This window comes from Suncus etruscus, chromosome 6, assembly GCF_024139225.1.
Source record: "Suncus etruscus isolate mSunEtr1 chromosome 6, mSunEtr1.pri.cur, whole genome shotgun sequence".
NCBI classification, from domain to species: Eukaryota; Metazoa; Chordata; class Mammalia; order Eulipotyphla; family Soricidae; genus Suncus; species Suncus etruscus.
This window is the reverse complement of record NC_064853.1, coordinates 42,098,993-42,124,614: the sequence shown is the minus strand read 5'-3', so window position 1 is coordinate 42,124,614 and position 25,622 is coordinate 42,098,993. Positions and strand designations below refer to the sequence as shown.

Here is a 25,622-nt window from a genome sequence, read left to right as displayed (position 1 = left end):
GTGCCAGAGTAGTGTTATAAATCTCCCAATGGAGCTTAGTTCCTGGTGGTGTTGCCCAGAGCTGTATCATTTCTATGTCGGGGATCTGGGGTTTTGGGTTGGACTAACACTGTCCAATCTCCTGGGGACTGGTTGTATCCACATGACACATGTTCAGGATGGGAGGCACCCTTCTATAAAAAGTGAGTTCTTATCCCTAGAAGATAAGATCTTGTTTCTGTGTCTATGGTTTTCCCTTTTTTTACTGTGCCCATACAAAAACGTATGGTGTCATACTGTGTTGCTGGTGCTATTATAGAACAAATAAATAAAACTGAGTTAAAAGAAAAGGTATTCGAATAAAACAAGTGGTGGAGGCTACTTGTATATTTAGGAATACACATCTTAAGATGTATTGTTATACAGGTATTGAGCTTCCATAGGCAATATAAGACTCCCAATTAAGTCTTTTGATATATTCTTGTGGGGAGTAAAAGCCAAGGTGTTTTTCGATTCACAGGCCTTGGAATTGAGTTTGAGAGATGCTTTGCTGCATTACGAGACCATATAGTGTCTTTGAGCTGGGAGTTTTGCTGAGGCCGATTCCTGTATCATTCAACAGTCCACTCTTTGGTGGGGGTGAGAGGGGCCATCAAGCATGAGTCAGCAGGCGTGCTGGTTGTAGTTCTTTGCCAAGGCATGAGAACGGGGACCCATAAGGTGTCTTTCACTGAGGAGATGGAAGGTGGTCAGTTTGGGCAGGAGGTCAATCTTGGTGCCTACCGAGTTAGGAACTGAGGGTAAAGAGGGTTAAATTAGGGGAAGATAACGGATCAGGATCGGGAGATGAGCGGGATAGAAGAGACAAAGGGGTAGATAATGCTTAAAAAGTATATTTGTGGGCCGGAGAGATAGCACAGTGGTGTTTGCCTGCAAGCAGCCGATTCAGGACCTAAAGTGGTTGGTTCGAATCCCGGTGTCCCATATGGTCCCCCGTGCCTGCCAGGAGCTATTTCTGAGCAGACAGCCAGGAGTAACCAACCCCTGAGCACCACTGGGTGTGGCCCAAAAACCAAAAAAAAAAAAAGTATATTTGCGCCCGCGCGGTTATGAAAATGAGTATTAGTAAGAAAAGACACCGCTGCAGGGGGTCCAGTATGAATATAGGAGTAGTTTCCCTTCTCCTCCCTCCTCCCAAAGCTCAATTGCCAGATGGCCTTGAAGACCAGTTTGGCATGGGGGGGGGGATCTCGGCCTCCTGGTCTAAGTGGTCAGCTCAGGAGGCCATTGGCAGCTGTCTGCCCAGATTCCCAGCCATACCCGTAGGAGAGGAGCAGGAATCCTGGCATGTGGGATCGTCTGGGTCCAGCTGCAGCCTCCCTCTCCAGTATGAAAAAGCAGGGGGGAGGAGTTTGCCTCCTCCCCATCCACCCTGAGCTTAGATACCAGCCCTGGCCTTGAAAGCCAGCCTGGTGTGGGGGGCTCTCGGTCTCCAGGATTAACTGGTCAGTCCTGGAGGCCTTTGGCCAGCTGTCTGTCCAGATTCCCAGGCATGCCAGTAGAAGAGGAACAGTAATCCTGGCATGTGGGATTTTCTTGGTCCAGCTGCAACCTTCCTCTCCAGTTTGAAAAAGCATGGGATTGGAGTTTCCCTCCTCCCCCTTCCCCCCAGAGCCCAGTTGCCAGATGTGGCCCTGAAGACCAGTTTGGCATGGGGGGGATCTAAGTGGTCAGCCCAGGAGGCCATTGGCCAGCTCTCTGCCCAGATTCCCAGCCATAACCGTAGGAGAGGAGCAGGAATCCTGGCATGTGGGATTGTCTGGGTCCAGCTGCAGCCTCCCTCTCCTATTTGCAATTTTGTGGCATGTATATAAACTGTTAGAAACTCATCTGTGAGAAATTTGGGAAATTTTACTTTAAAGTGAGGTGAATTTCCAGATACTAGTCATTTAAGTGAAAGGGTTTTAAGCTCAGCATTTTATGCAGGTGAAAAGGAAAAGTGGTGTTGTTCATCATCTAGTTCATCTTTTAAAAGTTACAGTAATATTAATTAGATGAGAGTCAACAATGTATAAGGACGTTATTGAAATTAAGTTTTTTTTTTCCCCTTGGTTTTTGGGCCACACCCGTGGCACTCAGGATTTACTCCTGGCTATATGCTCAGAAATCACTCCTGGCTTGAGGGACGATATGGGATGCCGGGGACCAAACTGAGGTCCATTTGGATCAGCCGCGTGGAAGGCAAATGCCCTCTCCCTGCGCTATCGCTCCAGCCCCTGAAATTAAGATTTAACCTATAAGCCTAGATTGATAAAGATGTCTTAGATTGTTACAAATTCAGGGAACTATTTTTATTTTTCTTTTTTAATCACACTCTGTGGTACTAAGAGGTTACTTTTGGCTCTGTGCTCAGGAATCACTCTTGGTGCTACTCTGGGGTGCATATAGGAATGTTCAAGATGAACCGAGATTGGCCTTGCTCAAGGCAAATGCTTTTCTCACTGTGCTGTCTCTCCAGCCCTGACTTCTGCTTTAGCACTTGGTTTCCACCTCCTGAACTCTGAGTAATTGAACTCTGAGGTAACTACTGTATCTTCAACCTGCAGTGAGGCGGACAGGAGGAAAAAACATTCATAGAGTCAGAGAGAATTATAAATTTTATGTTTGTTGGTTTTTCTCTCCTTAGACACCTTGACTTTAATGAAAATTGGGAATTGTAGTTCTTTAGCTGAGTCCATTGCTGTCAACAATATTTTCAAGGCTTTCTTAATAAACAGAGTTTGCAAACTTTTCCATAATAGGCTCCAGCTGGTGATCTTTTGACTGCTTATTTTACTAAGGAAAAAACTAGGGTTTTAGGATATCACCATTTAGTTTAAATAGTGGAATTAATACTTGATGCAGGATTACAGAACTTCAAAGGTGGTTTATTTGTTTGTTTTTGGGGCCACAACCAGCATTACTCAGGGGTTACTTCTGGTTCTGTGCTTAAGAATTATCTTCTGGTGGGCTTGGGGATAATGGGATGCTGGGGATAGAACTAGGGTTGGCATGTGCCAGGGAAACACACTACTTACTGTTGTTCTATCTCTTTGGACTCCAGAGGTTTTATTTGTAAATTTTCTGAATTGTCCATGACTTGCCAGAGTAATAGGTTTTTAAGGATTACAGTTTGGTAGACATTGTTCTTTTTTTTCTCCTAAGAGAAACACGAATGTTCAACTGTATTAAGACAAAGTTCTACAATATTCCTTCTTCACCGCTATATATGATTTGCAGACATAAAATTTTCTTTTGTTTCTTTCTGTTGCTCTTCCCCCTCCCCGTCCTTCCTTCCTCCCTCACTTCCTTTAAATTTTGTTTTTGTGCCATACATGGCTCAGGATTTACTTCTGGCTCTGCTCTCAGGGTTCATTCCAGTCTTTGCCTGGGGACTATATGCTATGCTAGGATCAGACCTGTGTCAGCTATGTGCAATATTACACCCTACTTCTATGCTGTCTCTCCAGTCTTGCAAACATACATTTTTTTTTTTTGGGCCACACCCAGTAACGCTCAGGGGTTACTCCTGGCTATGCACTCAGAAGTTGCTCCTGGCTTAGGGGACCATGTGGGACACCGGGGGATCGAACCGCGGTCCGTCCAAGGCTAGCGCAGGCAAGGCAGGCACCTTACCTTTAGCGCCACCGCCCGGCCCAAAATTATTTAATTTTTAAGAAGTATTTTCAGTTGTAGATAAATGACTAAATTTAGACAGAAGAAGTATGATGGCAGGAAACAGAGATAGTATAGTAGTTTTGGAGCATGCTTTGCATGCTGTCAGTCTCAGTTCCGTCCCTAGTACCACATGGTCCCAAATGATCCTGTGAACAGTGCAGACGCTTTCTGCTCCCAACACAAAGAACCCTAGCACTACAGCATATTTGAATTGGACAGGAGGCTTACGTAGCTGCCAAGTATTGATGGAATGGGCTTGTAGGTCTCAACAGTAATTGGGATAGCCCCATAGTTTCCTCACAAAATAAAATACTGATGACGATAATACTGCAGTATTTGCTACCAGAATTGACAGTCATAAGATTATATGATAAATCATTTTTGCAATATGAATTTACTTCATTAAGTAATCATGATGATGTGGAAAAGTATCTTTTCTTGATCTTGAATAAAGATTAGGTTGTGGGGGCCGGAGAGATAGCATGGAGGTAAGGCATTGCATGCAGAAAGACAGTGGTTCGAATCCCGGCATCCCATATGATCTCCTGAGCCTGCCAGGAGCGATTTCTGATCGTAGAGCGAGGAGAACCCCTTAGCGCTGCTGGGTATGATCCTAAACCCCCCCCCCCAAAAAAAAAGATTAGGTTGTAGAAAATGTGGAAACATATAATCTAAAATTAAATCTTAGTACCAAGTATGCAATAGAACTGCAATTAATCCTATAAGTATTTGACTTCTATAATCTTCAAATAAAAATACCTTTTTGTGAAATTTATATCTACAGTGGAAAAAAGGTATTTACTAGAATCTTGAAAATCCTAATTGTGGGCCTGGAGAGATAGCACAGCGGCGTTTGCCTTGCAAGCAGCTGATCCAAGATCAAAGGTGGTTGGTTCGAATCCCGGTGTCCCACATGGTTCCCCGTGCCTGCCAGGAGCTATTTCTGAGCAGACAGCCAGGAGTAACCCTTGAGCACTGCAGGGTGTGACCCAAAAACCAAAAAAAAAAAAAAAAAAAAAAAAAGAAAATCCTAATTGTAAAAATTAAAAAGCCTTATGTATGTAATAGGGAAAAATGTTATGAAGCATTTTGCTATTAAAATGTCAGAACTAATTCATGGGAAAAGTTTGGAAATTTACAAAATTTCTTTATTAAATACTATTTGTCAAAAGAGTTTCTGAAAATTAATAATGACCATTTTGGCAATAAGGGCTGCTCAGAGCTTACAATTCACTTAGATGAAACAACTTTATTTCTAACATGGCACACTTATTTTATATAAGATAGGCTTATGAACACGTATACATGAAGATATACATGAAGGCTATGGAATACCTATGAAGATATACATGAAGACAACTGTTCTGGCATTCTTTGAAAGGACACAGGAGAATGGAAATATTTAACTTCAAGTCTTGAATTTTTTACAAATGAAGAATTGTGTGGAGGAAACTTGTGTTGGTATCTATATAGATAGTACAGGAGAAATGCGTGATAATGTTGAATATGTAGCAAAAGTGAAAGCTGATTGAAATAAGCTTAATCAGCTTTACTTACTGTATGTTCTATCAGGAGACACTTGAAACTAAAATATTATTACCAGAGTTAAGATTTTCTTTGTCGTACTATCAAAATCATTAACTTCAGAACTCAGGGAAGGAGATGACACAGAATTTAAGGTGAAGACTTGCACTACTTGAACTGGGATGGATCCTCAGCATCACATTGGCTCCATGAGAATCACTGAGTATGTGACTTGAATTTTTTTGATCACTGTTGTGATGATCACAGCATCAAAGAGTTCAAGCAACACCTTATCCTTGGAACCCTCAGCATTATTTTAAGAGAATTGCTGGAAGTAGCTCAGCCCTTCGTGAGCTCTGATTGGAAGCTCTCCTCTGACCCCTCCCCAAATAATTTCATTAAAAGTCTTCATTTGCTTTCAAATATTATGAAGACTTGACTCGGATTATAAATTGAAGCTGGAAAATTGGTCGTGTGTGTGTGTGTGTGTGTGTGTGTGTGTGAGAGTGTGTGTGTGAGTGAGAGAGAGAGAGAGAGAGAGAAAGAGAGAGAGAATATGAAAGTATGAGAATGAGTTCTTAAGAAGTAATAAAACCGGGCCTGGAGAGATAGCACAGCGTTGTTTGCCTTGCAAGCAGCCGATCCAGGACCGAAGGTGGTTGGTTTGAATCCCGGTGTCCCACCCATATGGTCTCCTGTGCCTGCCAGGAGCTATTTCTGAGCAGACAGCCAGGAGTTAACCCCTGAGCACTGCCAGGTATGGCCCCAAAAACAAACAAACAAAAAGTAATAAAACCAAGGTTTTGGGCTGGAGCGATAGCATAGCAGTAGGACGTTTGCCTTGCACACGGCCAACCCTAGTCAGACTCTGGTTTGATTCCCAGCATCCAATATGGTCCCCCGAGCCTGCCAGGAGTGATGGATTTCTGAGTGCAGAGCCAGGAGTAACCCTGAGTGTTGCCAGGAATGACCCAAAAATAAACAAGAAGAAGTAATAACACTAAGGTTTTAAGGAAATTAGTGTCACTAGCTCCAAAGACTTAGGACTAGAAACATTTTGTGGAGATCCAATAAAACTCCACCTGGTGGCAGCACTATACTAGGGCCTATAGGAAATAAGAAACTTAGTAAAAATGAGAGTCTGATATGGACATGAAAGAAAACCACCAAAAGTTTAAAGTTGTTTTTTTTTTTTCATGACAATATTGTGATAAACGCATATCCACAAAATAACTCAAGCCAAGGCAATTTGAAGAATATTCATCTAGGGGCCAGAGCAATAGTACAGAGGTAGACAGAGTGGTAGAATAGCACAAACTAATCTGGTGGGTAAATATTCTTACAAAGACAAATTGTTGGGCTGGAGAGATAGCACAGCAGTAAGGCATTTACCTAGCACGCAGTGGACCTGGGACAGATCCAGGTTTGATTCCCAGCATCCCATATGTTCTCCTGAACCTGCCAGGAGTTCTTTCTTTTTTTTTTTTTTTGGTTTTTGGGCCACACCCGTTTGACGCTCAGGGGTTACTCCTGGCTATGAGCTCAGAAATCGCCCCTGGCTTGGGGAGACCATATGGGACGCCGGGGGAAACCGAGGTCCGTCCTACGCTAGCGCTTGTAAGGCAGACACCTTAGCTCTAGCGCCACCTTCCCGGCCCCCAGGAGTTCTTTCTTAGCTCAGAGATAGTAACCCCTGAGCGCCGCTGGGTGTGGCTCAAAACCCCCTCCCCCCCAACAAAGAAGATAAGTTGTGTTAGCTTCAGAACCCCTCTATGACAGTCACTTTTTACCCAAGGCATTGCTTATAGGCGGGGGAGGGGGACAACTCTTGGCAGTGCTCCTGGTTTACTCCTGGCTCTGTACTCAGGGATTACTCCTGGCAGAGCTCAGGGAATCATATGGGGTATTGGGTTTCAAACCCAGGTCTCTCTTGTGCAAGAGAAGCACTGTGCCCCACTGTACTATTGATCTTCCCTATACCCAAGATTTATTCTTGGGCAACACAGTTCCTTTTTTTTTTTTTTTTTTTTTTGGTTTTTGGGTCACACCCGGCGGTGCTCAGGGGTTACTCCTGGCTGTCTGCTCAGAAATAGCTCCTGGCAGGCACGGGGGACCATATGGGACACCGGGATTCGAACCAACCACCTGTGGTCCTGGATCGGCTGCTTGCAAGGCAAACGCCGCTGTGCTCTCTCCTGCTTTACATTCTTACTGTTGGAGCTTACATCTCAAAACTTGTGAGTTGTTTTGTTTGGTTATTTCACAGACCAAGTCTCAGTTCTGAGAATATCAGTTAAAATAAAGAGTCATCTAAGTCCTTGGCAAAGAAGCAGAAGTTCAATGTTAAGAAAAATAGAAATTTTAGGCACCAGAGCGATAGCACAGCAGTAGGGCATTTGCCTTGCATGCATCCGACTCAGGATAGACCCAGGTTCGATTTCCGGCACCCCATGTGGTCCCTGAGCCTGCCAGGAATGATTTCTTTTTGGGTTTTTGGGTCACACCTGGCGGTGCTCAGGGGCTACTCCTGGCTATTTGCTCAGCAATAGCTCCTGGCAGGAACAGGGACCATATGGAACGCCGGGATTCGAACCAACCACCTTAGGTTATGGATTGGCTGTTTGCAAGTCAAACGCCGCTGTGCTATCTCTCCGGTCCCAGGAGTGATTTCTAAGCGCAGAGCCAGAATAATATAGCTCAACCCTGTTTCCCCCCCCCCCCCCCCCAAAAAAAAAAAAAAAAAAGAAAAGTAGAAATTTGGGGTTGGAGTGGTAGCACAGCAGCAGGGCGTTTGCCTTGTAGGACGGACACTGGTTTGAATCCCAGCATCTTATATGGTTCTCCCAAGCTTGCCAGGGGCAATTTCTGAGCACAGAGCCTGGAGTAAGCCCTGAAGGCCACCGGGTATGGCCAAAAACCAAACAAAAAAAGTAGGAATTTAGATAGAGAGCTAGGAAGTACAAGTTTTATACCTCAGTGAAAGTATCTTCAGGTGATAGGTATTCCTGGCTCTACAGTGTTTTTTATGTCTTCAAGCAATCAGAAACACAGCAGAAACACTATGGTCATCACTGCTGTTTGTGAAGTTCTCAACTTTCAGCTTTCGTGATCCTTAGAGGTAGAGAAAAATTTGTTTCAGTAACATGTTTTTTAGTGGAAAGCAAATTCATATACAGTTTTTTGCTATTGTAAATTGGAATGAATCCTATTTTTTTTTTTTTTATCTATCAGACTTTCTGGGATAGCATATCAAAGTTTTCTTTTTCTTTTTTCGTTTTTTGGGCCACACCCAAGCTCGAGTTACTCCTGGCTATGCGCTCAGAAATCACTCCTGGCTCAGGGGACATAAGGGACGCTGGGGATCTAACCCAGGTTCATCCTTATTCAGCCCTACTGCTGTGCTATCTCTCTGGCCCCTCTTTTTCCTAATGATCTCATACTGCTTAGTAGTATCGACAGTTCTTTTCTATGAAACATGAAGAGACTGGAGCTATAATAAGTACAGTGGGTAGGGTGATCCATTAGTGCACAGCAGGAGTGAGCTCTGAATGCTGCCAGGTATGGCTCCAAAACAAAATCATAACAAAGACTGGATAAATATTTTGTATCCAGTTTTATGTCTCTTGAGATCTGCAGTTTCAAACAAGCTATTTCATTTTAAATGTTTTTATTCACCAAAATTGTCTCAGGCCATAAGCATTTTAGGCCACATATACTAACAGTTGCATCCAAAAGCAAAATGAAAGTAGGAGATTCAAACATCAAAAGACTTCTCCCTTGACATTAAAAGTATGTCTTCATATTTTCAAGATGAAGACAATCTAATTACTAATTGAAATTTAGTCTGAGACCGGCAAGATAGCACGGAGGTAAGGCATTTGCCTTCCTTGCAGAAGGACGGTGGTTCGAATCCCGGCATCCCATATGGTCCCTCGTGCCTGCCAGGGGCGATTTCTGAGCGTAGTTACTCAGGAGTAACCCCTGAGTGTTGCCGGGTATGACCCAAAAACCAAAAACCAAAAACAAAACAAAAAAAAAAAAAAAAAAAGAAATTTAGTCTGGGCTATAAAATTAGTCTAACAAAATTTAAGTCATTTTTTGAAAATTAAGTTATCAAATCAGTTACCATCAATCAAGAAGAATAAAAGTGGTTTTTTTTTGTTGTTGGTTTTTGGGTCTCACCCGGCAGCGCTCAGGGGTTTACTCCTGGCTCTACGCTCAGAAATCGCTCCTGGCAGGCTCAGGGAACCATATGGGATGCCTGGATTCAAACCAATGACCTTCTGCATGAAAAGGCAAATGCCTTACCTTCATGCTATCTCTCCGGCCCCAGAATAAAAGTGTTTTAATCCAGTACTATGATTTTTCTTTCATCAATGTCAAAAGAGATCTCTGATAGACAGTAAATAGATTAAATAAGCAGATCTGTTATCCTATATCCTCCCTTCCTTTCTTTTTTCCCTCCCCTCTTCTTTTCTCCCTCCCCTTTCCTTTCTTTTCTCCCTATCTACCATCCCACTTCCCTCCCTTCACTGTTCCCCTCTCTCTCCCTTCATTCCCTTCCTCCCTCTCTTCATTCCTTCCCTCATTCTTTTCTCTCTTCCTCTCTCTCCCTTTCTTCCATCCACTTTCCCTCCCTTCCTTCCCTCTTTCATTTCTCCCTCCTTCAGTTTCTTCCCTCACACCACCTTCCTTCCATACCCTCCTTTTCTTCCTCCTCTCTTTTCTTCTTTCCCTCACTTTCTTCCTTTCCTCCTTTCCCTCCCACCCTCTGTCCCATCAGATCTACTAAAGTGTGCTAAAATCTACTGATAACATTATCTACTTATAGAAATCTACAAACCTAAACACAATAAAGGGAATAGGTAAAGTGAGGATTAGTTTTTTGTATTTATTTGTTTGTTTGTTTGTTTTTTGGACCCCACACAGTGAAGCTCAGAGGTTACTCCTGGCTGTAAGTTCATAAATTGCTTGGGAGACTATATGGGACGCGGCGGGGGGGGGGGGGGGGTTGGGGTTGGGGAATCGAACTGTGGTCTGTTCTAGGCTAGCCAGTGCAAGGAAGACGGCTTATGCCCTGCATCACCACTTCAGCCCCTACTTTTAATTTTTTGGACCGCACCCATCAGTTGATTAGGGGTTGGCCCTGATGGTGCTCAGGGGACCATGCAGTACTAGGGATTGAACCCAGGTCTTCTATGTGCAAAGCTTATACCGTAGCCCCTAAGGTGTCTCTCACCCTAAATTATATTGTTCATATTATTTTCTATGAAATTTTCGTGCTATCTTTTCATTTCTGATATAAGTATATTGTGTCTGTGTGTCGCTTCTCTAACCTTTCTTACTGTTATTTAACATGATTGCACAATTATTAAATTTCTTTTTTCTTTCTTTTTTTTTTTTTTTTTTTTGGTTTTTAACACCCGGTGACGCTCAGGGGTTACTCCTGGCTATGTGCTCAGAAGTCGCTCCTGGCTTGGGGGGACCATATGGGACGCAGGGGGATCGAACCGTGGTCCATCTTAGGCTAGCTCAGGCAATGCAGGCACCTTACCTCCAGCGCCACCGTCCGGCCCCAAATTTATATATTTGAAAGATGATTAATACATATTATTTAAATACTATATCCTACAAAATTGTTCATAATACAGTTGTTTGAATGTCACAATACCAATTCCTACCACCTGAGTAACATTCTCTCCCCTATTTTCCTACCCACACCCAAACCTGTCTCCTTGGCTAGCACAATATAATTTGTTTTATGTTGTTTATTACAACTAAGTGGCTAAAGGAGCTATTGAAAAAATGCTTCAGTAAAAGAAAATTTATGAAAATTGTTGTATCTTACAATGGGGGTATTAAGTCATTGAGGATTTATTAAGTTCTTTATTGCTAGTTAAGCATTCTTTTTTTTTTTTTTTTTTTTTTTGGGGGTCATACTGGCAGCACTCAGTGGCTACTCCTGGCTGTTAGCTCAGAAATTGCCCCTGGCAGGCTCGGGGGACCATATGGGATGCTGGGATTTGAACCACTGTCCTTCTGCATGCAAGGCAAACACTTTATGGCTGTGCTATCTCTCTGGCTCCCTGAGCATTCTGTCTTGCTTTTGTTTATCGATGTTAATTGACTTCTATACTATTTTTCCATTTCTGCTGGAAGATTGGCATACCTGTGAATTTTAGCAACTGAGTTTTAGCGGCTTGCATTTCTTCTGAGATTAGTCATGAATCTGTGGTGCTGGTTCCATGAATTTACATGATTGGGGCTTAGAGATGTGGGTATTGGGTATTATTGGTCTAGAGTTTTAGTTTTGTTTTGTTTTTTTGGTTTTTGAGTCACACTCGGCAGTGCTGGGTTACTCCTGGCTCTATGCTCAGAAATCGCTCGGGGCAGGCTCGGGAGGACCATGTGGGATGCCGGGATTCGAGCCACCGACCTTCTACATGCAAGGCTAATGCCTTACCTCCATGCTATCTCTCCAGCCCCTAGAATTTTAGTTTTTAATGTCCAACATTGCTACATCACCACCACTAGAGTGCCCAAGATCCTTTACTACTGTCATGCTCACCTATTTCTTCCTTCCCAACTCTCTCTTTCCCCCTTAGTTTGGTAATCTAAGATGGATTTTTGTCATCAGTATTGTGTGTTACCTTATTTAGTATCTGGATACCTAGATGAGTGAGATCATCTGGTATGTATCTCCCTCCAACTTTTTAACAGGATGCCCTCCAGTTACATCCAAGTAGCAGTAAATAGCAAGAGTTCATTCTTTTTTTTTTTTTTTTTTTTTTTTAATTTTGGGCCATACCAGTGGTGCTCAGGTTACTCCTGTTTCAGAAATTAATCCTAGTGGGTTTGGGGGACCATATGAGATGCCAGGAATTGAACCTGGGTTGCTTTGTTAAAGGAAAATGCCTTATCTGCTGTGCTATTGCTTGGTCCTCAGTTTATCCTTTTTTTTTTTTTTTTTTTTGCCACACTCATTTGACACTCAGGTTACTCCTGGCTATGTTCTCAGAAATCGCCCCTGGCTTGGGGGGGACCATATGGGTTGCCAGAGGATCGAACTGCTGTCCTTCCTAGGCTAGCGCTTGATAGGTAGACGCTTTACTTCTAGCACCATCTCTCTGCCCCCAGTTTATCCTTTCTTATAGCCACACAGAAGTAAATTGTGTGCCATAACTTCTTTATTTGGTCATCTGTTACTGGATATCAGTGTTGTTTTCATATTTTGGCTGTTATTTTGTATTAAACATAGGCATGTGTCTATACATAGATGTAATGTATGCATATATATATTTTTTTTGTTTTGTTTTTTGTTTTTGGGTCACACCCGGCAGCAATCAGGGGTTACTCCTGGCTCTATGCTCAGAAATCGCTTCTGGCAGGCTTGGGGGACCATATGGGATGCCGGGATTTGAACCACCGTCTTTGTGCATGCAAGGCAAATGCTCTACCTTCATGCTATCTCTCTGGCCCCTGTATGCATATATTTGTATTAATGTTCTTATATTTTGGAAATGAATGCCACGAAATTGGGGTAGAAAATAGTACAAAGAGTAGGGTCACTTGTATATAGCTGACCAATGTTCTATCCCCAATACTACCTATGGTCCCCTGAATTCTCCAAGAAATTCCTTGAGCACGGAGCTAGGAGTAAGCCCTGAGCACTGCTAGGTGCTACCCAAAAGCCAAAATAATAATAATGTCTATAGTAATTATAATATTTTATTCTACATGGCATTCTCTTGTTAATAGGCTTTTTATAACAATATTACTAATCCTCACCACATATTAATCTCTTAAGGTGAGTATGACAGTGTTTTATAAAGAGTCTTGAGTTTACTTCTCAGGACCACATAGAATGTCAGTGATCTTATCATCATAACATAGACATGACCAATTTTGAGGCTTGTGTTCTTTTTTCCCCCTTATCTCACATTTCCTTATTTTTTAGTCTCAGATTGCTTCTCAGATTTTAGTCTCTGTTTCTTTGATAGATATATCTGTCAAACCAGTATTCATGTTAATTGAAATTATGTTTGAGAAAAATATATACATCATATATTTGGTTATATATCAGACAGACCTTATAAATGTGCTCATATTTAGCACTATCGTTTGTCTAAACAGTATTTTACTTTTTAAGGTGGTGGTATCATGGATACAGAAATGTCTGAAGATATAGACCGCAACTTAACTCCTACCCTTGACAGCATGTCTTATGGAATGCCGAATCAAACAGGATCTGAAAATTCATTGCTGGATGAAGATGATTATTTTTTGAACTCTGGGGATCTTGCTGGAATTCCAGTCGTTGGTAGTGACAATGAGGATGAACAGGATTTTAGTTCAAAGGACAATCTTGTTTCTTCAATTCATACTGATGATAGCTTGGAAGTAGAGAGAAGAGTTACACAACATGAATCAGACAATGAAAGTGAAATACAAATTCAAAGTAAATTAAAAAAAGACTTTCCTAAACAGTTTGATCAGGTTTCTGTCTTTAAATCAATCCGGAAAGATTTTAGTCTAGTAAGAGAAAACAGCAAAGACACATTTTCTGGAAAGGAGAAAAATAGAGACCTAACATATGAACGTGAAAAACGGTTGGATAAACCTCATAAAGAGTTGGATTCAAGGTTGAAAAGCAGTTTTTTTGATAAAGCAGGTAATAATTATTGTAATAGAGCCATAAAACACAATAGATAACAAAGTACTACCTTTTTCTATCAATATAACTTTTACTCTAATGTTGTGTGAAGTTTAAAAAATTTAGTTTGTCATTTTTCTTTTATCCTTGTTCTTTGCAGACTGACTGAATTTCTCCCAGTAACTTTTGGTAATGGTGTAAATGGTTGAAAAGTAACTGTAAACCTCATTTCTCCCTCCCTTGATTGCAATATTTTGATGAGAAGGAAAGATACTTGAATCACCTGTTCATATTCTTTGGTTGAAGTTGGAACCTGAAGTTGGAATTAACTTTGTGCTGTAAGCACTAATTCAACCTGCTATCCCAATTAGTCCAAATTAGGGAAGGCTCTTGATCTTTTCCCCCAGGGCTCTTACTTTAGTTTCATTCTTGAATATGCTATATATTCTGTGCTTTTTCTCCTGTTTCATCATCTGCATGTCATTTTCTCTTTATAAAGTGGTTCTTATAAAATGATTGACTCATAAACATCTCTTCTATTTATTCTGTAGTCATCCCTAAGCTTTCTGCATTGAGAATAAATTGTCTTATCTATATTTTCTTAGCATTTGTTCATACTTCATTAATTATTGAATTTGGCCCTCAACAGTTTTATAGTTCTGTATTTGCTTTGTTTTAATTGCTATTGTAGGAGTTTTTGAGGGCTAACTTGTATCTTACTTGTCTGTATATTCTTGGTGGTCAAATCTGGTACAGTAAAAATAGGCATGTTTTGATAAATGTTCAGTAGATATAAAAGAACAAGGTAGGCTTTATTCTGTACAGTCTCATATTTTTTCAGGAAATTCTAGGAAAAATATGATAGGAAAACATCAATATTGTTAAATGTATAAGTTATATTATGTTCAGTTCTGTATGAGGGTATCAATGTGTTAAATATTTTTATTATTTATGATATTGAGTATTATGTGGTACTTATACAAAAAGAACATAGTACTTCCCCTTTTGAAACACAATGGGACAGTACAAGATATATAGTAAAAAGTGTTGATGACCAGTTGCATATAGCATAATTTTTAAGGTTTGTCAGATAGTACAGGAAGTAAGGATCTTGCTATTTATGCAGCTGAATGGTACTGCATATGGTCTCCTGAATATCCTAGGAGTGAACCCTGAGGACCAAACTAGAAGTGAGCCTTAAACATTGCTGAATGTGACTCAAAACTCCTACCACCAAAGATTTTAATTTTAATTAGAGATAATGGCTAAAGACTTGTAAAGTAGTGCCCAAAGGTTTCTTTCACTGAACTGAAACTTGTTTTAAGGATTCTTAGGAAAAATAATTTTCAGTTCAAGGGTGAAGGAACTGTTTATAGAGGAGATGTGAATTTTGAATTGAGATGAGTTTTGAGTACAGTCTAAATGTATGAGAGAGAGAACTTGGAATGATGTAATTTGGGAAGAACAAAAAGTCAATTCTGGGGGCCGGAGAGGTAGCACAGCGGTAAGGTGTTTGCCTTAGATGCAGAAGGATGGTGGTTCGAATTCCGGTATCCCATATGGTTCCCCGAGCCTGCCAGGAGTGATTTCTGAGCGTAGAGCCAGGAGTAACCCCTGAGTGCTTCCTGGTGTGACCCAAAAACAAACAAACAAAAAAATCAATTCCAAAGCATAGTAAAGTAATGAATTTTATTTTGAACAAGGAATAGTTTACTAAGGTTCAAAATTAGATAGAGCTTCATTATTTACATTGAGTGAAAACTTGCCTTTTGATTATTTTTTGGAATGCCGTTAACTCTAATGAGCATCCCTGTTGGAAAAGAGAGGTGCTTACCAAATCATAGCTTTTTAGGTCACTCTTTACAAAATTTGTTATTCATATACATGTATTTGTTTTGTTTTGTTTTTCTTTCAATAGCTAATCAAGTTGAAGAAACATTACATACCCATTTACCACAAACCCCAGAAACAAACTTTAGGGTAAGTTTTCAGTGTATATGTAGATTGCTGTAACTGTGGCAAGTGTCAAAGTTTCCTTTATGTCACTTTCTAAACTGTATATGTGTTAGGTACTGAGTACTGATCTTTTCCCCCTAACTTAATTTCTTCTATGATATGAGTAAGGACATCTGGAGTGGTCTGAGAATCCTCAGTTCTTAGAGTCTATTTGTATTTGTATATATCACATGTGCTTTTAGGTGTAGGGACTCTGATGAATGTACATACAGTTCTTCATTTCCAATGAGCTTTTCTTTGGGCATTAAACCTGAAGAGGAATAATTTTAAAATCTGAATATTTATTAATCCTTTATATTGTGTTTTAGGACTCCAGCTATCCATTTGCCAATAAAGAATCCATTGGTTCGGAACTGGGGAATTCCTTTGCATCAAATATTAGAATTAAAGAAGAACCTTTGGATGATGAGTATGACAAAGCAATGGCACCACAGCAGGGACTACTAGACAAAATTAAAGATGAACCTGACAATGCTCAAGTAAACATTTCACCTTTTTTTTTCCTCCCCTTTCTTTTTGTTTCACCCATGAATTATTCATTTAAGAGAGGTCCTTTTTGTCACAAAGTGAAGTAGTTTGACAGGGTGAGAGGAGATGCCTATGAAGATGAAGGCAATTTGAATTGGTTTGTGTGAGAATAATGTTGAGGAATGAACAAGAGTTATGCGAAGCTTCCTGAATTGTAATTAAGGATTTTAATTTACTTTTTCTTAATACCACTATTTTGTGATTTGAAAACTTTTTTGCCGTTCAGGATTAGAGAAAGTGTGAGTGTCCAAGAGTTTTAGATTGATAGAACAAACAAGACAAAGATTTATGGTGGTTTATAGGTTTATGGTATGATTGTGTATTTCATAATAAGGTAATAATCTTTTTTCACAGTTCTGATGAAGTTCAGGGTCTGTGATGCATTTAATGTTTTCAGGAGCAGTTAATGGACAGAGTTATATGTGGAAAAGTTACTTGATTGAAGAATTAGTTTATTGGTCTAGTTATAGAAAATAGAAGAGAGTTTGATTGATAATAGATGATTCCACAAAAGATAGTGAATAATTATGGTAGGAAATTAAGTATTGCTATTTTAAGGATTCTCTGGAATTAGTAGTCAGAGATTCTGTGATTTTAATCCTCAGTTAGCAAAGTTTTATCTATGTAGTTAGTAACATTTCAATAGTTGGAATGAAGGACCAAGTTTTAATCATTCTGGAATGTAGGAAGGGGGGAGAAAGGAATGAATTTACAATGGTAGCATTATTTGAGGGTGGTCTGTGTTTTATATAAATAGCATGCATTCAGGGATCTGAGAAGTAGATTGCATGAGTTATTTCTTTGAAATAACGTTTGTTCTAGAGAAAGCATATCTTTTTTCATATCTTTCTGTCATATTTTGGTAGAATGAACTTTTTAGAGCAGTATTTCTCAACTTTGGTGCTGTTGATATTTGAACAAGATAATTTTTGTTAGAGGGGTTTGTTCTGTATATTGTAGGATGTTAATAGCTAATAGATAAACAGTAGCACTGTCCCCTTCACCCCAGTGTCTCCATATAATGCTAATTCTTGGGGGCAAAATAATCAGCTCTTGGGAACCACTGTTTGAGAGGAACGTCAAGTAAGAATAAGTGATTTAGATGGAACATGAGCTGTACAGGATAGTGATGATAGAGTTGCAACAGTTAGATGGAGATGAGTGTATTGGCTAAATATACAAGATGGTAGGAAAAAAGGGATGTTAAGATATTTGAATAGAAGGTAAATAGAAATCTTGTTAATAGAAGCAGGTAAGAGCTATCTGTTTGATACTCAGGCAAAATCAGTATAGTGGTGCAGAGTACTACAACTAGGTTGTTGGGGCCAATCTTTTATTTTATTATGCTCCCCAGTGTGGGAATGGAAAATTAATAAGTCATAAAACTAGCAAGATACTAAGGTATCTCTTTATCTTTGTAAACAATCATTTTCCTTAGTATATAAAAAGGTATTGCAAAGATAATGTATTCCAGGAGGGGGACGCTATTAGTAAGCGTTGTTAGTATTAACTTTTGAAAACAGTAAAAGATAGTAGTAGCTGGAGAAATCTAAATAGAAGGGAGCTTTAGGACACAGAAATCCGGGAATTTTTATACACAATTCAAAGTATTGTAATGTGTTGTAAAATAATGAATATGTTTCGGTATGATTTTGGGGAAGAACTTTCCTAGGAGACTCAACATCTGATTTATTCAATTCTTGAGAACTGAGTAGGAACATGTTGTAGATAATGGGCATAGGGATAGGAGTAGTCTTTATATTTGAATGGGTAGAACTAGATTTTTTTCTCTCAATCAGCTACCCTAATCCTGTAGGATCAGACTTTTGGTGATTAGTCAGAAATTCCCCAGAGGACCACAGTTAAACTAGAGTCTGCTGATTCTTCCTTTTCATTTTCCTCTCCACCTTCTCCCCTTCATCTCCTTTCCTCCTCTCTTGCTTCTTCATTGTCATGTTCTTTTAGGTATTTCGCCCACATGACTATTGGAGATCTATATTCCTTGCTGTTCAATATTGCATAATGCTTTATCACTCATCCATTTCTCATAGACAGAGGAAAGGAAACCTCAGTGCAGTGTTCTCTTAATTTCTAAAACAGTACTATCAATTTACTTTGTTAAATACTGATGAATTTAATACATGTGGCCAGCTTTTACTTTTGATCATCAGTTGCTACCAGTAAATTTTCTCTATGTTTAATAACATAGTTTTAGATCATGGCCGGACACTTGGTTAAAACTTGGCTTGGTTTTTCTCTTTGCTTAACTTGTAATTTTGCTTTCAGCCCTCTTTCTGCACAACTCAGTTTGATCTTGATTTTTTTTTTAACTTTCCCATGTAAATTCATTAAGTTGCTCTATGTGTGTGTGTGTGTGTGTGTGTGTGAGTGAGTGAAAGAGAGAGAGAGAGAGAGAGAGAGAGAGGCTATTTTAAATCTGTTTGTTTTGATTATTTGCATTTTTTTTTGATTTGTCAGTTATCTTTCTGTTTTGGTTTTGTCATAATGTTATTTGACTCTTGTTTCATTTAACCACTGAAATCCAATTGCATGTTTTTATGCTATTTTTTTGTAGTATCCATCCATTTATAGACACTTTTTATTTTAGGTTTTTGGGCCACACCTGGTGACGCTCAGGGGTTACTTCTGGCTATGAGCTCAGAGATCGCTCTTGGCTTGGTGTACCATACGGGACGCTGTGGGATCAAAACCCTGTCTGTCCTAGGCTAGCACGGACAAAGCATATGCCTTACGACTTGTGCCACCGCTCTGGTCCCGATATAGATGCTTTTATATATACACTGTGTGTGATGTTTTAATTTTTCTCTGTAAGACCTCAGTGGACATGAACTCCATTTACTGGTGATGGAATTTGGAGATTAAGTTAGTAATTCAAGTTTGTTTTTCTGGGAAAGAGCTAATCTGGGGCCAAATGGTTTGTCTGCCAGTATTTCTGTAAAAGTTTTTTAGGGGCTAAAGCTGTGACTCAGTGGTAGAATACTTGCCTTGCATGTGTGAGTTTAATTCCTGACACTGCATGTTCTCCTGAGCAGTCACCAAGCACCAAACTTGGAGTAGCCCCTGAACTTATAGCCAGGTGGAGTCAGAAGATGTAAAGTCAGAAGAAGTAAAAATCTTGCTTAATTTATAAACTGCCTTGGGAAATTTTAGACCCTAAAAAAGTTAGGTAGGTCTTCTTTCCACTTTACTATAGGTTCTAAAGGCTGTCTATTCGATGAATTTTACATTGAGATACAGATATTTTTCCTTTTCCTCATAGTAATTGAAATAAATGAAATAAAATGGGAAAGAAAGTTCTTATAGTGATGACTAATGCAGTCTTGGATTGTGTAATGGAGTAATTAAATGTTATTGCTTTTTCCCCTCCATATAAGTTAATTTGACTATAGGAATTGGGTTCTTCATTTCTGAAATACTATCATGGCATCCAGCTGTGGGTATTCCTTTATGGTAAACAGTGGGAAGGTAAAGATACTGGTAAAACATTTGTTTTTATACTTGTTTTTCTGAGAACTTTTGATCATGAAATTTTTCACATCTCAATTTATAAATTAAAATCTGTTTCCTAAATATTGTAAACTAAATCATTGATAAAATAAATCATTGCTAGAGGGGTACTAATAGAAACCTGGTTCTACCGTGAAAACATTGTGGAGTATATAAGCAAATAACTAAATTTTACTGTATTTTATGAATAATATGTATTTGAGGCTTAAGGAATGTATCAGAAGTTTGGAATAATGGCCACAATGAGACAGTTTATTGGGACTGTTAAAGTACACCAATGAGTATTTTTTGTCCTGGAATTCTGTGAACTAATTTTTTAAAAACTTGATATTTATCGTAATATACTGTCTAAAAGTTGTCAGGATGAATTAGGAAAAAATTAATACATATATTTCATCAACAGCTCAAATAAGACTATAAATATAGATGCAAAAAAATCTCATGTAATTCACTATGCATTTCTTATAATAGATTCTCTCTTGATTATGGTAAGGAAATATCTACTTCAGATCAATAACAGTCATTGAATTTAAAAGTAAAATGATGGAAATCTTCTGTTAATAATTACTAAAAGAACACACATTACTGATGTCACCATTATTGTTTAACTCTTGTTGGATTTTCGACCCAATACGTGTTAAAAGAAATTAGAAGAAAAAATAATGGAAAAGGGGAGACAAAAATATCATCATTTGCTGGTAAGGATCTTTATCAGAAAATTAATGGAATTCATCGAAGTTTAGTGGAGTAGCTAGTTGAATTTTAGTTATGTAAGAGATAGTATTATGTCTATAAATTCTTTGTTTCCCAATTACATAATTTTTTTGGTTCGTTTGGTTTTTGGGTCACACCGGCTGTGCTCAGGGGTCACTCCTAGCTCTATGCTCAGAAAGCGCTCCTAGCATGCTCGAGGGACCATATGGGATGCCAGGATTCGAACCACTATCCTTTTGCATGCAAGGCAAACGCCTTACCTCCATGCTATCTCTCCGGCCTCCCAATTACATAATTTGTTGAGAAATGTATACAAGAAGTAAAGTCCTATATCAGATAAAAGACCGATAGCTTATTTTTTACTGTATTACTCGTAAAGGAAGATATAGATCTGATACAATTTACTTCCTGGGTGGTACTGAGAGTCTTCAGAGTTTAGAGGCCACTCCTGGTGATACTTGGCCAACTGGGCTGGATAATTTAGTTCCTGCGCTTAGCAATACCAATGGTCAAGAGGACTATTCTAGTGGTTCTTCTTAGTGTCAGGCAGGGATTGAACATAATGCCTTGCATTGGTTCTTGATCCATGAACTATTTCCCTGTCCCCATTCTAACATTTCCTGATAGTTTTTGAAAATACCAATGGATTCTGGGGCTAGAGAGATAATACAGCAGGTACGGTTTGATCCTGGCATATAGTCTCCTGAGCACTAGTTGTCATTCCTGAGTATGTAGCCAGGAGTAACCCCTTAGCATTGCTGGCTGTGGGCCACCCCAACCCTTTAAATAGGTGGATTCCTTTTTTTTTTCTTTTGTTTTTTGGGTCACACCCGGCAGCACTCAGGGATTCCTCCTGGCTCTAGGCTCAGAAATCGCTTCTGACAGACTCAGGGACCATAGGGGGGAATGCTGGATTCGAACCACCATCCTTCTGCATGGAAGGCAAATGCCTTACCTCCATGCTATCTCTCGGCCCAAATAGGTGGATTATTTTAAAAAAGTCATGCCCACATATGTTCCATATACACATACATCCAATATAGAAATTGATTTTGTCAGACTTAGTTAAATATTCCATAATTAATTATGATAGTATAGTGTAAATTCCAACTGATAATGCTACATAATAGATTGTTACAAAGAAATCAGAGAAACAGTACAGCAGATAAGGTGCTTGCCTTATATACACCTGACCTGGGTTCAATCTCCAGCACCCCAGATGGCCCCTTGAACATCATCAGAAGTGATACCTGAGCACAGTCAAGAGAAAGTCTGCACAAGCTGGGTATAGTCCCCAAACAACAAAAACAAAAGATACATTTAAAAAAAATTTGAGGGCTGGAACAGAGTTAGGGTGCTCGCTTTGCATGCATCTGATACCCCAGTTCCCAAGCTCTACCAGGAATGTTTTTTTAAGCACCACCAGGTGTGGCCCCAAAACAAAAACAATGAAATTTTGTATATTATCGGTAAATGGAAGAAATTCACTAATAGTGTCTGTTATACCTTAAAAAAAATCACATATGATTTTAAACAGGTATTGACAAAGTAGTAGCTGGACCAAATCCAGTCTGCTTTCTTGCAGGGCCAGAGCAGTCCTACAGCAGGTTGCATTTGCCTTGCACGCAGCCAACTCTAGTTTGGTTCCCAGTATCCCATATGATCCCCTGAGCCTACCAGAGATGATTCCTGAATGCAGAGCCAAGAGTCACTCCTGAGCCAGAAAGGTGTGTCCCAAAAGCCAAAACAAACAAAACACTTTGGGTTGGAGAGATAGTACAGTGGCTAGGGCACTTGCTTTCCACGTGGTCACCTGAGCACTGCCAGAAGTAATTCCTGAGTGCAGATCCAGGAATAATTTCTGAGCACCATCAGGTTCCAAACCTCCCTCTTAAAAACTTGATATACTTTTATATCTAAAGTTATTTTTTATCTTAGGTTTTATTGAAAGTTGCCACATTAACTTATTTTCCTATTTATTATATGCGGTGCTTTACTACAGTAGAACACAGTTGAGTGTTATTGTATGGTTTACAAAATAAGACTGCAGTATTTACGATGGTTTTTTTGCAGTTTGTTGATATCATGTTAAAGAGATTACATTATAAACAATAAACCATCTCAGTTTTCTGTTCTGAAAATAAAACTTTGTATGAAATCGCAAATACTGGCCTTAAAAACATAAGTACAAGGGCTGGAGTGATATAGTGCAGCAGTAGGACGCTTGCCTTCCCTGTGGCTGACCCAGGGCAGACCTCGGTTTGATCCCCAGCATCACATATGGTACTCAAGCCAGGAGCGATTTCTGAGCTAATAGCCAGGAGTAACCCCTGAGTATTACTGGATGTGGCCCAAAAACCAAAACCAAAAAAAATAAAAGCATATGTACATAAAACAAATATATTTGGAGAAAGTATTAATGAAATGCTATAAAAAATTAAATTAAGTTAGGATTTTAAAGAATTCTAGTAATGGTTGGAAAGGAATTGAAAATTGAAAGTACTGGGAAAACTTCAAATGACTTTCATTTTACTTAATTTTTCAGTGCTGGGTATTATACTCAGGTCTCATGTATGCAAGGCATATATTTCTAAGCCACAATCGTATCCATGGAATATAATTTCTTTAAAAAACATGTGCCATTGTGTTTGTGCATTCTATTTTTGGCTCTGTAAATCCCCTATAAAGGTTCTTTATATATATATATATTTTTTTTTTTTCCTTTGAAGTTAAGAAAGTAAGTTACTTAAAAAAAATAGTCTTCAAATACTGATTTTTTTTTGTTTGTTTTTTTTTGGGTCACACCAGGCGGTGCTCAGGGGTTACTCTCGGCTGTCTGCTTAGAAATAGCTCCTGGCAGGCACGGGGTACCATATGGGACACCGGGATTCGAACCAACCACCTTTGGTCCTGGATCGGCTGCTTGCAAGGCAAACGCCGCTGTGCTATCTCTCTGGGCCCTTCAAATACTGATTTGATCAAATATGTGGAACAGAATGGACCTGGGCCTCAGTGATAGCACAATGGGTAGAGTGTTTGCTTTGCATGTGGCCAACCCAGTGGTTTCCTGAGCTTGCCAGGAGTGATTTCTTGAGCTCAGAGCCAGGAGTAACATCTGAATGCTGCAGGGTGTTGCCCAACACAAACAAACAAAAAAGGACTGAGCCAGTATGGATAGGCTTGTGTATATAATCTCACTGCACCTTCAGGTTATTTAATTGAACCTGAAAGGTCAAAGGAAAAATCAGTATTTTGAGTACTTTTAGTGTCTAAGTATTTTTTTAATTTTATTTGTGGTAAAATTTTGTATTTCAAATTTTAGAAATAATGTATTAAAATGTTACATGATTACTGAGATTTTGGTGCCCTAATTTGTTTGGTTTAACTTTTAAAAAGGCAGATATCTCACTTCCCTCACCCCACTTATCCCTGTGCAATCTTATATGTCTATTAAATACCATCTTTCTCAGAATTTCTCAAACTAGGTAAATGTTCATATAATTCTCACAACAAACAAAGGGTTTTGTGGAGATGCCCAATAATAGGTCTTGTGGGATTTTATAGACTTCATTGTGATATACAGTGAATTGAAAAATAAACTTATCAGGTGTTTTAAAATGCAATAGCATAATTGTTAAACAACCCTGAAAATTTCTGTTACAACTATATAATGGTTATTTGTGATTTAATATGTTTAACTTCACTAATAGATCTTTGAAATAAGAAAATGACTTAAATACTCTTTTGGAATTTTCAGACTTTCTAGAGTACATCTGTAGGCCTCAGGAATTCTGGATGTCAAATTTTAAAACTGATGTTTAGCCACTAGAAGTGATTTTGGAGTAATATGTAATAATATGAAAATGTTAAATCAAGTGATCAAAAAAATAAGAATGGTATGTTCAGTATGATTGCAACTATGTAAATAAATAAAACCTGAATGCAGAAGGAAAAGACTGGAAAGAAATATACCAAAAGAATAACTGGTGGTTTTTGAATGATGGAAATACGAATGAATTTTTCTTATTTCTATTTGTTTAAATTTTGTACAGTGTGTATTACTTTTATAATAATAAACAATTTAAAATACTGACTGATAAGGATTTTAAAATCTAATTTGCAAATATTAGATACTGTTACATACTTTCATTTTTGCCTCTTATTCAGTGTATACAAAGATCTATTTTGACTTTAGTTTGCTTGGTTTTAATTTTTATAGCAATAGTAAAATGTGAATGTCTGGATTTTGGGCACATTATATTTATTTCTTTCTCTATTTATTTTCTTTTTTTAAAGGAGTATAGTCATGGCCAACAGCAAAAAAGTCAAGAGGGGGAACTGAAAATTAGTGCTGTGTTTTCAGTCAGTGGCAGTCCTCTTGGTAAGAAACAGAACTGAATAAATGAATCTTGTTTCTTTATTCTGACTAGAGTGAGTGAAAGGAAGTGTATTCGTTTGTAAGTTAGATAGTTCTCTTTGTCCTTTCAGAATGCCATTAATTGTATGTTGCATAATTAGTGTTGGGTCTCAAGACCAGCTAAAAAAAGAAAGAAAGAATACATACATAAAATTTATGGTACAGTGTAAAACACTTTTTCTTCCCCCCTTTTTTTAAAGCTCCACAGTTGACTACTGGCTTTCAGCCTTCGCTGGCATCATCTGGCATGAATAAAATGCTTCCTTCAGTTCCAGCCACAGCTGTTCGAGTTTCCTGTTCTGGTTGTAAAAAAATTCTTCAAAAAGGGCAAACTGCTTATCAGAGGAAAGGATCTACTCAGCTTTTCTGCTCCACACTGTGCCTCACTGGATATACAGTTCCACCTGCCCGCTCACTGCCTCTTCCCACCAAGAAAACTTGTTCAAGCTGCTCAAAGTACAGCAGAATTCTCATTTACCACTTTGTTTCATTTTAAAATTATTTTATTCCTAACCATGTATTATTTTATTTTCTATATTTCATGTT

At 39.0% G+C, this 25,622-nt stretch overlaps 1 protein-coding gene across 1 annotated transcript in view; it reads left to right on the top strand.

Moving 5' to 3' along the window:
• Positions 1-25,622, top strand: part of ZMYM4 (zinc finger MYM-type containing 4) — a 154,431-nt gene that overhangs the window by 44,608 nt on the left and 84,201 nt on the right. Inside the window, exons 3-7 of the mRNA XM_049774621.1 lie at positions 13,370-13,891; positions 15,792-15,853; positions 16,198-16,368; positions 24,956-25,040; positions 25,277-25,532. Of these exons, the coding sequence (XP_049630578.1) occupies positions 13,370-13,891; positions 15,792-15,853; positions 16,198-16,368; positions 24,956-25,040; positions 25,277-25,532 (1,096 nt within the window). The remainder of the gene's footprint in view (positions 1-13,369; positions 13,892-15,791; positions 15,854-16,197; positions 16,369-24,955; positions 25,041-25,276; positions 25,533-25,622) is intronic.